At 38.8% G+C, this 15856-nt stretch overlaps 1 protein-coding gene and 1 long non-coding RNA gene across 5 annotated transcripts; one reads left to right on the top strand and one right to left on the bottom strand.

Moving 5' to 3' along the window:
• Positions 1-207: 207 nt before the first annotated feature.
• On the bottom strand, positions 208-4247 carry LOC107183735. Its single transcript, XR_001514551.1, has 3 exons — positions 4178-4247; positions 2074-2119; positions 208-299 (listed from the first exon to the last, which is right to left on the bottom strand). It is a non-coding gene; the product is annotated as an uncharacterized LOC107183735 (long non-coding RNA).
• A 70-nt stretch (positions 4248-4317) lies between these two features.
• Positions 4318-15016, top strand: ARL14EP (ADP ribosylation factor like GTPase 14 effector protein). 4 transcript variants are annotated; one of them, XM_015566518.1, is made up of 5 exons: positions 4333-4414; positions 5066-5130; positions 8826-9327; positions 11048-11175; positions 12233-15016. In XM_015566518.1, exons 3-5 carry the CDS (start codon positions 8902-8904, stop codon positions 12459-12461), a joined length of 783 nt encoding a protein of 260 aa, XP_015422004.1. In that variant the 5' UTR covers positions 4333-4414; positions 5066-5130; positions 8826-8901; the 3' UTR covers positions 12462-15016. The 4 variants fall into 4 exon arrangements, with proteins under 4 accessions (XP_006754003.1, XP_015422004.1, XP_015422000.1 ...); XM_015566514.1 differs by having other exon boundaries at positions 5066-5145; XM_006753940.2 differs by lacking the exon at positions 5066-5130 and having other exon boundaries at positions 4318-4414.
• The last annotated feature ends 840 nt before the right edge of the window (positions 15017-15856 follow it).

The raw sequence follows: 15856 nt of genomic DNA, 5'->3' as shown, positions 1-15856 counted from the left end.
ATGTTTCCAATGATTTTTAGAGAGAGTGGAAATGAGAGGGAGAGACAGAGAGAAACACTGATGTGAGAGAGACACATCACATGCACCCTGACCAGGGCCGGGGGGATCAAGCTGCAAGCAGCACATGCCCTTGATTAGAATTGAACCTAGGACCCTTCAGTTCGCAGGCTGACACTCTATCCACTGAGCCAAACCAGCGAGGGCAGGACTTACCTTAGTTGTTTCTCTTCTTTCGGGATCACAATTCAGTATTTAGATATCCTCCAATATCTAAAAATAGTTTTCAGTAGGAGGGCAATCTGCCAAAGCAAAAGTCCAAATATAATTGTTAAAACCTATTAAAAAACTGAATTGTGTTGTTTAATCTTAATCATACTCAAAACTAAAAAAAAAAAAAAAAAGCCCTTCATACTATAGTAATCATAATAAAGGCTGTTGAAAATGTTCTCTATGGTAGCTATTATCTCTAACTTCCCATGCTTTAACTGGGTATATTCTGGCTTCTACCCTCCACTTCACTGGAAGAGCTCTTATCACACCATCTATAACCATCTAATTGCTCTAAAGAATATATTTTAGTCTCTTTTTTACTTGATTTTATACAGTTATGCAATCCAATATGGTAGCCACTATCCACATGGAGTAACTGAGTACCTGAAAAGTGGCTAGTCCAAATTGAAAGGTACTGGAGGTATAAAATACACACCAGATTTCAAAATAACTTAGTACATAAAAAAAGGGCTATAACATACTTTATTAATAATTTTATATTAATTACATGGTGAAATGATAATGTTTTAAATATGTTGGGTTAAACAAAACATATTTATAAATTAATTTACCTATTTCTTTTTAAACTTTCTAATATTACTACTAAAAAATTTACAATTACATATGTGATTCTCATTGTACATCCAAAGGCCAGTACTGTTCTGCGGCAACCTCTCCCTCCCATACTGCTAGAGCCCTGCTTTCAACTCTGGCCTTCCTTAGTAGGTAGGACTTTGCTCTGCCTTTGTTTTCTGGCTACCTCACTGCCTCCTCCTTCTGCGACTTCCTTTGAGATCTAAATCTATTGTTTGCAAATTTTAGCATGCTGCAAAATTGTGTAATTGCTTGCCAACATCTCAGATTCTTTCTTTTTTAAAAAAAATATATTTGTATTGATTTCAGAGAGGGTGAGGGAGAGACAGATAGAAACATCAATGATGAGAGCGAATCATTGATTGGCTGTCTCCTGCACATCCCCTACTGGGGATCAAACCTGCAACTCTGGCATGTGCCCGTAACTGGAATCGAACCCAGGACCCTTCAGTCAGCAGGCTGACACTCTATACACTGAGCCAAACCAGCTAGGGCTCAGATTCTTTCTTGAAGTTTATCTGTAAAGACTGACCTAGTATTAACATTTACCAAAACGGATCTTCAGCTCAAACTCCTCTCATCGCCTTCCTCTTCTTTCCAACTGCATACTGTGCATCTTCACTTGGCTGTCTTAGACTTAACATATCCAAGGTTTAATTCCTTCTCTCTATTCTCCATAACCCATTTCTCCTTTTGTCCTCCCAGTTACCCAAGCCAGAACCCTAAAATTATTCTCTCCTTCTTCCTCACATCTATAGCTAATCAGTTACTAAGTAGCCTGCTTGCTCTCTATGCTTTCTTAAGTCCCTTAGTTTGGGGTATGTCAATCTTGGCACTATTGAAATTTTGAACCAGATCATTCTTTTGTGAGGGGTTGTCTTCCACAACATAGCATGTTTAGGAACTCCCCTGCTCTCACCCCACTAAATATCAGTAGCGCCCCCTAGCTGAAAAAAAATGTTTCCAGGCATTACTAAATGTTTAAGGAAGGGGTAGGGGAAGAAATCATCTCACCTCATGGAGACACTGAGCTGGTGGGGGACATCATTACTAATCTCTGCATTAGGGCAAAAGAGAACTGGCTCTCCTGCCCGGTACTGTACTTCTTCCCTGTTCTCCATACTCCTCACCGTTTCCCACTTCAGTTCAGAATAAAGTTTAGTATCTCTAATACGACATAAAAAAGAGCATTATCTGTCCTCTACTTACCTTTCTCAGCTTCCCACTCCAGCTATACTGAATTCCTTGCAGTTTCCTTAGGGATGGATGAAAGTCATAAGAAGTGTTAGTCAGAAAAAGTGTTAAATACACTGGCAGCTTATGAGATAAATGCACAATTTACAGGATGTTTTATATAGAGAATATGAGTAAGCATGTATTTTGTGAAACATAGAATTCCATTAAATATACATAGTGAGTACACTGTAAGGCATCCCAAGTTGAAAATATCATGGAACAGAGGGACATTTATAGTAAAAACAAAAAAGGGGGGGTGGCGGGCAGAAAAACTAAGCTATGAATAATTATGCCATCTCTGGGCTGACAGCTATGTCACCACCAAATCATTCATCCAGAGGTGACACCTGGTATAATCTCACATGTGCTCAATCCCCAAAATAAATAAATAAATAAATTAATTAATTAATGCAATTAAACCCATGCCTGTTCAGGCTAATTAGTGAGCCCTGGTTGTGGCCAGCTATGTTTCCCAGCACCTGTCCAACAGAGCAAGCCTGTGGGCCTCCCTTCTGTGACCTGAACTCTGGTCCTCAAAAGCAGGTCATCAGTGGAAGAGGTTGATTGAACATCTGAACGTTGTTTAACTCCAGATCCAAGCGATGTCCTTCCCCTTGTTTGCATCCTATCCTACACGTGTCAGTGTATTCCTACTCTTTTCCCTTGCTTTTCACTGGGTATTAAAATGGAGTCCATAAACCATTCTATTCAAGCACCTTCATTTGGTCTGTGAGTCTTCTATTCCATTACCTCCAGGACAGCTTGCCTCGCAGCAGTTTGCCTGAAAGCCCCCATTGCATCGGGTTCGTTTTCCACCGGACAGCTCAATTAATTCAAGCAATAATCTCCTCTCAGAATGCCTCTGCCTTAGTAATCCTCATTTTACCCTGTTCATGTTCTGTGTTTCCATTGTGGCATTTATCACACCGCCCTGGGGTTAACGCTTGCCTCCTTTGTTTCTCTTTCTGGCCTGTGAGCTCTTTGAAAGGAGGGGTACGTTTTACTCGTTTGTCTCATTTTCTCTTAGCCAAGTGCCAACCATAAAGTAACTACTAAAAAAGCTACTGCACGTGACCTCCGGAAGAAACAGGTGAATGGGTTATCTGCTGGTTTTGCCTTTCTCTCACTCCCCAGTTCCAAGACTGGTGTAATAGGGTGAGTAGCAAAGCCCTGCCTGCTTGCAGGGCAACGTGGAGGTGGTGCAAGGGCCGTAGGCTCCCTGCAGGGAGCAACCTACATTAAGTGTGTACAGCATTACTAGTAAGCTCGGACCTTGGTGGACTGTATCTCCCTGTCTCACTTTTTTTTTTCCCCTTCACTTGGGTGGCTACAAAAACAGTACTAGGGGGCTGGGAGGCTTTTCCCTCCACCTCCCACCTGAAAATGGTTGAAGGCTGAGTCCCTTTAGCCTAGCAGTGGTTCTCAACCTTCCTAATGCTGCTACCCTTTAATACAGCTCCTCATGTTGTGGTGACCTCCCCAACCATAAAATTATTTTCGTTGCTACTTCATAACTGTAATTTTGCTGCTGTTATGAATCGTAATGTAAATATCTGATATGCTATATGCGTTTTCCGATGGTAGTGACCCACAGGTTGAGAACCGCTGGAAGGGGTCTTGCGCTCTCAAAGATGCTAAATGAATGAAATCCACTCTAAAATGAATGAGTACCTAAACTGTGGCACACATTAGAGATACAAGAGAGTGATTTCTCCCCTCAAAACATTTACAAGCATCTTCTCGGAGCCCATATTATACTCAAAGTAATAAACACCTATTTTTTTTAATAGTTTAAAAAGAGATGCATTTTGGAATACTTTTAGCTTGAATAAAATTAATGAAATAAAATGTGAGACCTTAAATAAAGGGTCTGTTCTTAAGGTCCTTTTAACACAGGCCCTACTACTCCACGGGTTAGAAAGATCGGGGTGCAAACATTTGGCTTCACGATCAGGCGTCGAGATTCGCGAACAGAATCCAAGCTAGCCAAACCTGCACCTGGGAAGAGGCGGCCCCCGGGCCCGAGCTGTTTCCGAAAACAACATCTCGCCAGCGCAAGAAGCAACTGTTGCCTCACCTTGAATCATTCATCCGCCCATGGGCGCCGCCCCGTCCTTTCCGCCGCGGGGGGGCGCCCGGCTCCTTCCGCTCTAGGCTCCCCCGCGTCGCTCTCTATGGTCGCGCCGGGCCCCTCTAGCTCCCGCCCGCCTTCCTCTCGGTGGTAGTGCGAGGGCGCGCCGAGGAGCAGGCCGCGGAGGCGGCGGTGCGTGGTTACAAGTTCTGTGCGAACGCGGGCGGCGGAACTCGCGCTCAGGTGGAACGGGCCGCGGGGGAGGTTCTGGGAGGGAAGAAGCGGGGGGCGTGGGCGGGGAGACTGGTCCCTGGAAAGGAGGGAGACTCGGGCCGGGTCACGGAGGCCGGAGAGGAGGCCCGGAAGCGGGAGGGGGCTTTTCTGCAGCCTCCCGATCCGCCGATCTCCGACCCAGGTTCATCCGACGCCCCTTGGTGCCAGGCCCTGCGCGGTGGCCGCCGCATCAGTCGCGTCTGCGGGTTGTCGCCTCTCGTCCGGAGCCCGGGAGCCCTCAAAGCGATGGGTTAGGTGGATGAGGTTAAAATATGGTGGCCTTCAACCCCGTACCCAGCGTCTCTCCTGTTTTGTTTTTATGCTTTGTAATCGGAGTCCTCCCGGCCCTAGGTGTCTGGTTGAGGCCGGAGGCGGAGTAGTAGTCGGTTTTTTTTTGTTTTTTTTTTGTTTTTTTTTTATCCCGGTACCATGAACATAGTAGGTCCTCCTTGGACGGACCTGGTGGCTTGAAACATTTGGATAGAACCGCTCACAGGGGCGTTAGGCCTGTGACCTCCACAGGGTTGGGGTGGGAAGGATTGCCGCATCCTGGGGACTGAGTCGCATTGATTTGGGGAGATTTAGGCCTCTTGGGGTGAGATTCCTATCGTTTCTGGACAGGTGTTCGTTGAAAAGACGCTGTGAAGAGTCTACTAGATGTCAGTGTTGTGCTGGAGACGTCAAAGGTACAGGGGACCCAGGTGATTTCTTGCCCTCACAGAACTAATGTGTAATGGAGGGGGGGGGGGGGGGGGGGCGGCGACTTAACAACCAGCCTGTGATGAGTGCTATGAAAAGGGGAGTCCCCGGAGTTCTTGTTCCTCCACCGGATGATAAAGAAGGTGAAGCCATAGAGCTGCTGTCCTCCAACAGCTGAGAAAGCACTGTGAGGTCAGCTCAGCTCCCAGGGAAGTGCCGCCAGAGGAAGGAGGGCCTGCAACCGTATCTGGGTGAGGCTCCACAGATGGGGGGGACACTGGCTCTGTCCGGAAGGATGCCTCAGCCCGGGAGCCCTCAAAGTGATGGGTTAGGACTCAGTGATGGCGAACCTATGACACGCGAACTCATTTTTTTGGTTGATTTTTCTTTGTTAAATGGCATTTAAATATATAAAATAAATATCAAAAATATAAGCCTTTGTTTTACTATGGTTGCAAATATCAAAAAATTTCTCTATGTGACACGGCACCAGAGTTAAGTTAGGGTTTTTCAAAATGCTGACATGCCGACCGAGCTCAAACGGTTCTCGCCATCACCTACCCGTTAGGTGGATGAGGATTGAAATATGGTGGCCTTGAACCCCGTAACCCGGGTAACCTAAGCAAAGAGAACAATATAAAGGCATGCAACGGAAAAGAACTCCGCAGGTAGTGCAGTTTTGACATTTAGCAGTGTTGTGGCATTTAGAACACATGATGGCATTCTAAAGAGCCCAGACTGTATTTTCTACAAAGTGGTAAGAAAAAAAAAAAAGTGTTTTCCACAGATGACAGTTCCGTTTCACAATCACTTACCCGGCATCCATAGCGGGAACCTGGGATTGTTTGACAATCTTGGTCTCATCCAGAATAAGGCAGAGTGATTAGCGCTTTGCGCATGACTCTCGGTCTGGAAACTGCCTCGCAGTTGTTGCAATCCCTCGTCACTTCCTTCCCTTTGGCCCTTAAGGACCAAAGGAATGGTGACAAATTGCAAATGGATTCCAAAGATCTGAAAGTACACTGGACAGAGCATTAAAAAGTCTGAGGGAAGTGCTTTGGGTGAGCCTAACAGATTCTTCATATAAAGTAAAATTTGGTTTGGATGTGTGTGTGTGGATGTTTAATTCATTTAGCAAATACATGTCTCTGATATACCAGCCATTGTGTTAGCTTGGAAACTAGAGCTCTAAACTTCAGATTCTTCATCTGTAAATGGGAATGATAGTACCTCAGAGTTGTAAAGATTAATGAGATGATGTTTGTGCTATCGCTGTTCCTGCCTCTCAATAGAAATCTTTTAAACTAGAGGCCCGATGCACAAAGATTCGTGCAAGAATAGGCCTTCCTTTCCCCTGGCTGCTGCTGGGCGGAAGCCTGCTTCATTGCCATGGTGATGAGGCAAGTGGCCCTGCCTCCCTCATCTTTGTCACATCAATTTGCATATTCCCTCCTTATTGGCTGTGCGCGCCACCATCTTTTGTTGTGGAGTGCTGGTTAATTTGCGTATTCCATCTTCATTAGATAGGACAGTACTATGGACTATATATTTGTTTTAAATTCTCTACCTTTCTTATTGGCTCTAGGCCATAACTAAAGCTGCTGATTTGCATAGTAGGGGTCGATGAAAATACTTTATTTTCATTAAATAAGAGATGGCTTAGAAAATGCTTGACAAATTATAAGAACTTATACTTCACCCCTACTCCCAAAGGGCATTTTTCATGAAGGGAAGGATTCTTGACAACTTAAAAACTCAGAAAAGTGCTCTAACTGGTTTGGCTTAGCGGATAGAGCATCAGCCTGTGGACTGAAGGGTCCCAGGTTCAATTCCAGTCAAGGGCATGTACCTTGGTTGAGGGCATATCCCCAGTAGGAGGTGTGCAGGAGGCAGCTGATCCATGTTTCTCTCTCATGGATGTTTCTAACTCTCTATCCCTCTCCCTTCCTCTCTGTAAAAAATCAATAAAATATACTTTAAAAAAAAACTCAAAATTTTTTATTTGGTTAAATTTCCTCTTAATACTACTTTTCCCACTAATTAGGAGACTGGTCAAGTAAAAAGCTGTATTAATGAGAAATCAACATATTGGAACATAGTATGGCTACACTTCCCCTAAAAATTTTGGGAAGAAAAATAATTAGTTTCCTTTTTAACCTGAACTTCCCTCTGCTATTGTTTTCAGACAGTTTCATTTTAAACTGAGCCGCTCCTATAATTTGTTCATAGGAAGTTCGAATTCCTTTTAATAACAGGTAAGAGGTGGAACTTAATTTGAAGCTGGCACCAAAGAAAGACCTCTACTTACTAGAAAATGCCAAAAAATAAATAAATAAAAATTGCATAGTAAATGAGGTTGCTAGAATTAGCAAATAAAAATATGGGATTCCCAGTTAAGTTTGACAAATAACAGCTTATTTTTTTAGCAATATTTGGAACATATTTAATGTGAAAATTATTTGTGCATTATCTAAAATTTAACTTTAACTGAGCATTCTGTATTTTATCTGGCAACTCCAATAGCAAGTAATTCTAACCCTACAGTGACACCTAAGGAATGGATGCTTAGAAAACAGTATAATTGTGCAGACAGTTTAATTCCTTCAAGTGTTCCTCCAAAAATTACATACAGTACTCAAAGTGTGCCCAAAACAGAAGACTGTGATACTGGGATAGAGAAGAAATTCTCAAACAGAAATGCACATATCAAACGAAATATATCACAAAGTCTTCTGGTTTTTTTGTAAATATATTTTCATGCTTAATTCTTTAATCCAACTGGAATTGATTTTTGTTTGTGAGAGAGCAATCTTATTCTGCCTTTTTCCACATGGTTAGGCAGTTTTCCAAGCATCTTTTATTAAATCCTTCTTCCATTAATGTGTAATGCCCACTGATTTATAATACCATATGTTATACATCTTCCTCTTTTCATGGATCTATTTGTCTATATTATGCTGATACCGGTTTTCATTGTAATAGTTTTATAGTAAATGTCTTACTCTGTTTTTCTTCAAGATTCTCTTGGCTTACTTGGACCTTTACCCTTCCATGTAAACCATTTTACTAAATTCCAAGAGGAAGTAGGCAGAACACCTGATGGGATTTTGATTAGAATAGTTTTGAATTTATAAATTCCTGGAGAATTGACATATTTACTATAGACTTTCCAAGGCATATTTCTTCAGCATTTATTAAAAGTATCTTTTTTGTCTTTCTGTTTGATAATTTTGCCATAAAAGCCTTACGTGTCGTTTTTAAGTTTTATATGTTTTGTAAGGTATCTTAAAGTGCTTTTGGTTTCCAATATTTTTGTTGAATTATCTTGCTACTTCTAATAGTTTGCTAAAACCTCTTGTATTTTCCATGTAGATAGTTAAATAATCTTTGAGTAATATTTCTTGTTTCTTTCTTTTCAATTCTGATACCTTTAATATGGTGTTAAATGGAAGCTGTGACAGCAGGCATTATGTAGTTCTGACTTTAAAGGAAATGCTTCTGATGCTCCATGATTAAATATAATAATATTTCTTGTATCCTTTTTGTTAAAAACCTTTCTTTTCCTTTTTTGCTAAGAGTTTTCTTTCTTTTAAACAAGTACTGAGTTTTATCAAATGCCTTTTCAGTTTCCCAGATAAAACATTTACAGCACAAATCTGACTCTCTTTAATATTTTCTTCAGGGTGACCAGCATATCACTTATTGGAGAGAGGTCAGTTGCTCAACAGAATTAAACAGGAAATTGGCTGGAATCGAGAATGATGGATCCGTGTTCAGTTGGCGTTCAGCTTCGCACCACCAATGAGTGCCATAAAACCTTCTATACTCGTCATACAGGTTTCAAGACTCTGCAAGAATTGTCATCAAATGATATGCTTTTACTTCAACTTAGAACTGGAATGACACTTTCTGGGAACAATACAATTTGCTTTCATCATGCAAAAATTTACATTGACAGATTTGAGGATTTGCAGAAGTCATGTTGTGACCCCTTTAACATACATAAAAAACTAGCCAAAAAAAACTTGCATGTAATTGACTTAGATGATGCCACTTTCCTGAGTGCAAAATTTGGCAGACAGCTTGTACCTGGTTGGAAGCTTTGTCCAAAATGCACACAGATAATCAATGGAAGTGTGGATGTTGATTCTGAAGACCGGCAGAAAAGAAAACCTGATTCAGATGTATGTATAGTAGTTATTTTTCTCTGCTATGTTATTTCTACACCATGGGGTTTTGTTTAACTATAAGGAAATCATATTTACATTATTGTTTACTAGAGGCCCAGTGCACAAATTCATGCACCAGTGGCGTCCCTCGGCCTGGCTGGTGGGATCAGGCCGAAACCAGCTCTCTTACATCCCCCAACGGGTCCTGGATTGCGAGAGGGCACAGGCCAGGCCGAGGGACACCACCAGTGCACGATCAGGACCAGGGAGGGACGCGGGAGGTCGGCCAGCTGGGGAGGGACCGCGGGAGAGCTCCAGGGCATCTCCAGCCTGTCTTGCTCAATCCTGATCAGCCAGAACCCAGCAGCAAGCTAACCTACCGGTCAGAGCATCTGCCCCCCGGTAGCCGGTGCACATCATAGGAAGCGATTGAGTGGCCTTAACATATCGTTAGCATATTACACTTTGATTGAACAGATGACCGGACACTTAGCATATTAGGCTTTTATTGTATAGGATTATACTAATCAGCATGCAGTGAATGTAAAGTTGGGAAAGTGAAAATAAATGGTGTTTCTAAATATTTCTAGATACCTAGATCAGCGATTTTCAACCTTTCATCTCATAGCATACATAAAGTAATTTCTAAAATTCTGTGGCACACCAAAAGATATATATTTTTGGCCAATGGACAAAATATACAGGTATAATTTTTATTTCATTTACACTGGACAGCTGTTGTTGTGTTGGCTGTTATCATTTCTTTATTTGACAATTTAAAGCGAAAGAGATCAGTTCCCCTGACTAAATAGTCCAGTATTGCATGTTTTAAAAATTTTTGCAGCACACCAGTGTGTGGGGGCACACCAGTTGAAAATCTCTGACCTAGATTGAATGATAAAGTAAGTTTGGGAAAGGAATAACATAATATGCCCAAGACACTCTTTAACCATATCAAAACAACTTAAGATTTCATAAAGCTCTCTTTGGTGTAGAACAAGGACAAATATTCAAAGGAGCACTGCTTAAAATTTCTATTTGTAACTAATTTATAATTCTTGCAGCTGGGAAGAATTGTAATTTTTCATTATATTAATAAGTCAAGAGGTAACTAAAATTTAAATTATGTATAGTGCTTTCCTTTGGTGCTCCCCCTAGAGGCATATCTCCAGGACTCAGTGGTATCTTGCAGTTCATACTAAGTACTTGCTACTGTCACTTCAGATGTCTTCACCACTGTATTTATCCATTGCTCTTGAGGAATGTATCACATAAAGCTGTTTCCCCCCAAGTAACAAACTTAAACTCTTCACCATCAAAATTTGTAATGCATTTTAGGACTTCTTCTCTGCTTTTGAAAACATAATAACAAGAGAAACTTTTCTTAAGGACTCAGGATCATTAGTAGGACCCTCAGGTTATAAAGCAGTTTTTCTGACTTCTCTCCCATGTTGGCAACAGCTATTTCAGTTTTCACCGTGTCTGTGCCCTTCCTCTCCTATATGCCAGAAATTAAAATTAGGTAATGAAAATATTACATGTAAATTACCAATAAATTTTTAGTATGGCCCAGGGCTGTAAATTTTGTTGTACTCGGGCTCTAAAACCTTTTTTTCTTTTTTATGTGAGTTCCAAACTGTCTTCCAGGTTAAGGAATAATCTGGATTAACAGTAAGTGAAATAGTAATAAAATATGACCTGATGTCAAATTGGTAATTTGTTTACCTTTATTCAGGGAAGAACTGCTAAAGCTTTGAAATCATTACAGTTTGCAAATCCAGGAAAGCAAACTGAATTTCCTCCAGAAACTGGTAAAAGAGAAAAAAGAAGGCTTACAAAAAGTGTAACCTCCGGTTCAGACAGGTAGGCTATGTGTTACTTCCGACATATGTTAACTTTCTGACTCATATCTGTGTTGTTCCCCTATCTTTCTCTTAAGTTTTGAATTTTCTGGGTTAGTATTTTAAATTGGATAATGTGGAATTGGTAAGAACATCTGAAGGCCTCATAAATAATTGACATCTTTTTCAACTTGAAAAATTTGTTTCTAAGAAAGTGTCAATGAAGTGAACAAGATAATATTTTTGCATAAGAATTAAAATAATTTAAACAAATTATTCTTAGAATTAAAGTAATTGAATTTTTTGAAAAGCATTGATATATAATTGGTATATCTGCTGTATGAGTGGCAGCAGGAAAGTAAATTTTATGAGAAACTTTACAGGTATGAAATGGAAAAGTTATGGTACAGTCACCAGAGTAAATGAAACTAAATTGTTTAGATGTGACTTTTTAAATTGAGCATTTCTAAAATATAAATTGATAAAGAAATGTTAGTATAATCATTCAGAATTTTCTACAGATTGCGTTTATTCTATCTGTTAAGGTTTTCTGTTGAGTCATGTAAGTATTTTTAAATCAGATTTGCTGGAATCCATCAAAGAACTTGAAACAGATTAGTTGCAGTATAAAAACCAGTAGGATAGTACACTGTAATAAAAATAAAATGATATTCACAAAGCAGTAAAGAGATTGGTAGCCAACAAAAAGTACCTCTATTAACTACCCATTTTCCTTTTCTTAAAGGTAAGGGAAGTTTTAACAGAAATATACCTATTTTTGGACAAAGTTCTTGTCCATTCTTTTGTTGAGTTGATTTTTCAATGGACTTTGAGAGGAATTTTAGGCTTATTTTATTTGTGTCAATTCTTCAGAGTAGGGTCTCTTCTGACAAGGAGTTCATACTACTACTAGCTGTAGAGTAGCCTTGAATCTGGTAAGTTATGTACCAGTTCGGTAGGACTTCAGCCCTAATTCAGAATATTTTATCTCCTTAAATTTTTTCATTACCTTATTTTCAATTAAGTATTCAAAAAGCAATATACTTGTGAGGTGTAATTCGCCTGTGTTTATTTTACAGACAAGTGATACCAGCCAAGAGTAAGGTCTATGATAGCCAGGGTCTCCTGATTTTCAGCGGAATGGACCTCTGCGACTGCCTGGATGAAGATTGCTTAGGGTGTTTCTATGCTTGTCCTGCCTGTGGTTCCACCAAATGTGGAGCTGAATGCCGCTGTGACCGCAAGTGGCTCTATGAGCAAATCGAAATTGAAGGGGGAGAAATAATTCATAACAAACATGCCGGATAATTTGTAGCATTTCATTATGGGATCTTTAAAGTACTTTCTCTATTTCTAAAATTCTGTCATTCTCAAATACATTTTAAAGTTGATTGCCAAATGACAAAAATTTGAAAACTACCTTGACATGCGCTCAACCAGCGCTAATATTGTAAATTTATTTCAGCAGCCACTTAGAGCCTGTCTGGGCCAATGTAAACAAGTAAGGCATAAGCACTCCTCAATTTGCACAATTCACCAAGCCACAAATTCCGATAATGATTTAGTTGAATAACACCAGTTCCCTAACAGTACAGTTCAAATTTCAGTTTCCAGAATATATTAACCGTGAGTAAAGTACATGAAGTAGTCACTGTGAATAACAGATGTATTTTATGATCAGTGGCCAATCACATTACTTCTCAAATTCTTCTGGAGGTTGGTCACTGCACATCTGTTAATCAGTCCACTTTCAGACAGCAAAGCATACAGGTATATTTCCTTGCCCCACATGTGACATTTTATAAAAGTAGGTAATGGAAAGAATGGGCAAATAAATGAAAAGTGATAATGCCAGACAGAACTGAGATTCGAGGTGAACGTTAATGGAGTTGTAGAAGAAGTTGCTGATCATGGGAATGTTGACAGTGCTGCTTTTCAACCTAGAGCCTCTGGATATGCAGCCAGAGAAATTGAGTGGCAGCAAACTTCCCAACATAAATGAGGAAAGGTTTTGTCCCCGAGGAAGTGATGTTAGAAACTTCACATTAAAGGAAATTGCAGAAATATTTTACGACATTCAAAGTACAAATGCTGAAATATGGAAACTAATCCAAATTTAAAGGAGAATGACACTTTGCTATGGTATAAGTTACTGGACAAAAAAAAGCAAGCACTGTTTAAATGATTAGATTAATTTTTTACAATGAATTCTCAATCTTTCTAATGTTTTAAATTACAGTGTACTAAATACTTTTATAATTTTTCCATTTACATTTTAACTGAACAGAACAAGTATCATTTTCCTCATTGATTATTAACAAAGATTGGCCATTTTTTATGATCCCATGCTGTCATGGAAGGCAAGAACTGCCTGTCACTGAGAGAAGTGCCTACTTTAGGAAAAAATTTGATGCAGTGGTTGAGTGCTAAACTGTTTTGGGAATAATCCACATATCTGTACTAAAATATGCCATTTCTTCTCCCCACTTAAACTCTTCAAATAAATGTTTTAATACTGTAAACCTTTCATTGTTTAGACCATGCTTTCTTGGTGAAAATGTGTTCTTTGTCACAAAAATTTTATTTCTGTATTTAAAGCAAAAATATACATAAGTATATAACAGATGTTGATTGCAATTAGAGGACTAAAAAAAGACTCCTTAAGGGAATAATAATAACAAACAGAGTAACACTGGTTGAGACTATAAATTATTTGGAAATTGAAACTTGATGTTGGGATTTGTATGGGTGTTGTTTGGAGGATGGGGGTGGGTGATAACTTCTCTCTGCCCTTTATTTTTTTAAAACATAAAAAAATATGTTTTAAAATACCTGTTCTAAATCTTTCATTATCTAGGATACTGCCACTAATCTAGATTTTTGTCTTGTCTTCCCTAAATATAGTACTTTAGTTGAATCAGATGAGCTTAAAACAACTTGAGATATTTTTTAGCCATTGAAACTATAAATTTATACAACCAGTTTTATTGACCAATAGAGGTTTATTTTTATTTTTGTACACTCTTAGTATCTCTTTACTTTGTTGGAACGCCATTTTCAACCATGAAATTAACAGTCATTTTTAAGATATAATTGTTCACTGACCTAGTTATCAAAAGTACAGTTAATTCCTTCATTTAAACGTTTCAATAGCACTGGCAAAAAGAATATTTTAGCTTCATATGCTTAAATAGCTAAATTTTCTTATATTAAGGAACTATGTTCTTATAAAGGACTTAAACATAGACTCCAATTTTGTCTGAACTTCCAGGATCTTTAGACCTTCTTAATTGCATTTCTGCCATCATTTCTTAGAGACTCTGTTTAAAACTAATATTTTTTCAACAGAATCCATGACTTTAAAAAATTCAAATATTTTAAGTTCAGCATTACTTAGTAGAACACTTTTGTGTTATTTTCAAAGATAGTAAGTTTTTCAAGGGAAAATTTTTTGGAGGACAATTATCAATTATGCTAATATTTATTTATTGTGCCTATTTAGGAGACCAAGTTTTTAACGAGCATGCTAAAGGTTTGTAGAGAACGATATATCTGATTTTTATCACAAAGTCCACTTACTGTTTTTTAATTTCAGAAATACAGAAAACAATAAAATTGTCTAGACCCTTTTAACATTTTGCGGTTGATTCAAGGTGGCTAAATTGTTTTAGAATGCTATTACTCTTTTAAAAAGCAAAAATGAAAGTTCAGTAACATTTAACTTCTGCTGTATGTGACTCCTGGTGGAGAAGTTAATATGAGACCACAAACATTGATCTTACACAATGTTTTGGCCACAAATGTTAAAAGTAAAAATGTGTGTATACTTTATATTTGAATAAAATAAATGGCATCCCATGTGATTTTTCTCCTGTGTGTCTTTTTCAAATATAAGAAAATAACTTTGGAATATTTTATGTACGATTCTTCTGTTTTTAAAATATTACATCTAGTTCAATGTAACAGGCTATTCTAAAACTGCCTGGCATGGATTCAACTAAATAATTTTTAGCAGATGTATTTTGAAGCATACATATATATATACATATATAGGCAGTGATTTATTAATACAGAGAATATAATTTTAGTAAGTTCTAGCATAGTTCTTAACTTTTTGGAGATCAGAGACCCCTGTGAAAAGTTGATGAAAGCTATGAACTCTCTCCCCAGAAAAATAATATTCATGTACAGTAGGTCCTTGGGTTACATCAGAGATCCGTTCCTACTGCGCAATGTAATGCGATTTTGCCAAAAGTTGGAACCCACCTACATAAGCACCTACTTCATTCACATGGAGCACATACACAGCTCCATGTGATGAAGTGAAACAGTAAAAAAAAATTTAAAAGAAAGAATTCCTGACTTTGTAAATAAATAAAAAACATAAAGCACATATGTACATACATCGAAATGAGGGAACTTTTTTTTTTTATAAATACTGTAAATGGGAGATGGCGACGTCACCACAAAACAACGTATGTCGAGTCTGATGTAACCCACATAACCCAAGTGAAGCATCCATCATACATAAAAACTGCTGTTTGAAATTTTAACCCTGCTATTTCTGGCTTCTGTAAATGCTTGCTGGCTTAAATAATGAGGAAAATACGACTACTCCCATTTCAGAGAGGCCATTAAACCTCCAGACGAAGTTATCAGTGCTGGCGTCAGGCCAAGCCTTTGGTTGAGGTCTCAAAGCCCCA

Source organism: Myotis davidii, unplaced genomic scaffold (genome assembly GCF_000327345.1).
Source record: "Myotis davidii unplaced genomic scaffold, ASM32734v1 scaffold330, whole genome shotgun sequence".
Classification (NCBI taxonomy): domain Eukaryota; kingdom Metazoa; phylum Chordata; class Mammalia; order Chiroptera; family Vespertilionidae; genus Myotis; species Myotis davidii.
Note: the sequence above shows the minus strand (reverse complement) of the source record. Positions and strands in the feature narration are given on the sequence as shown.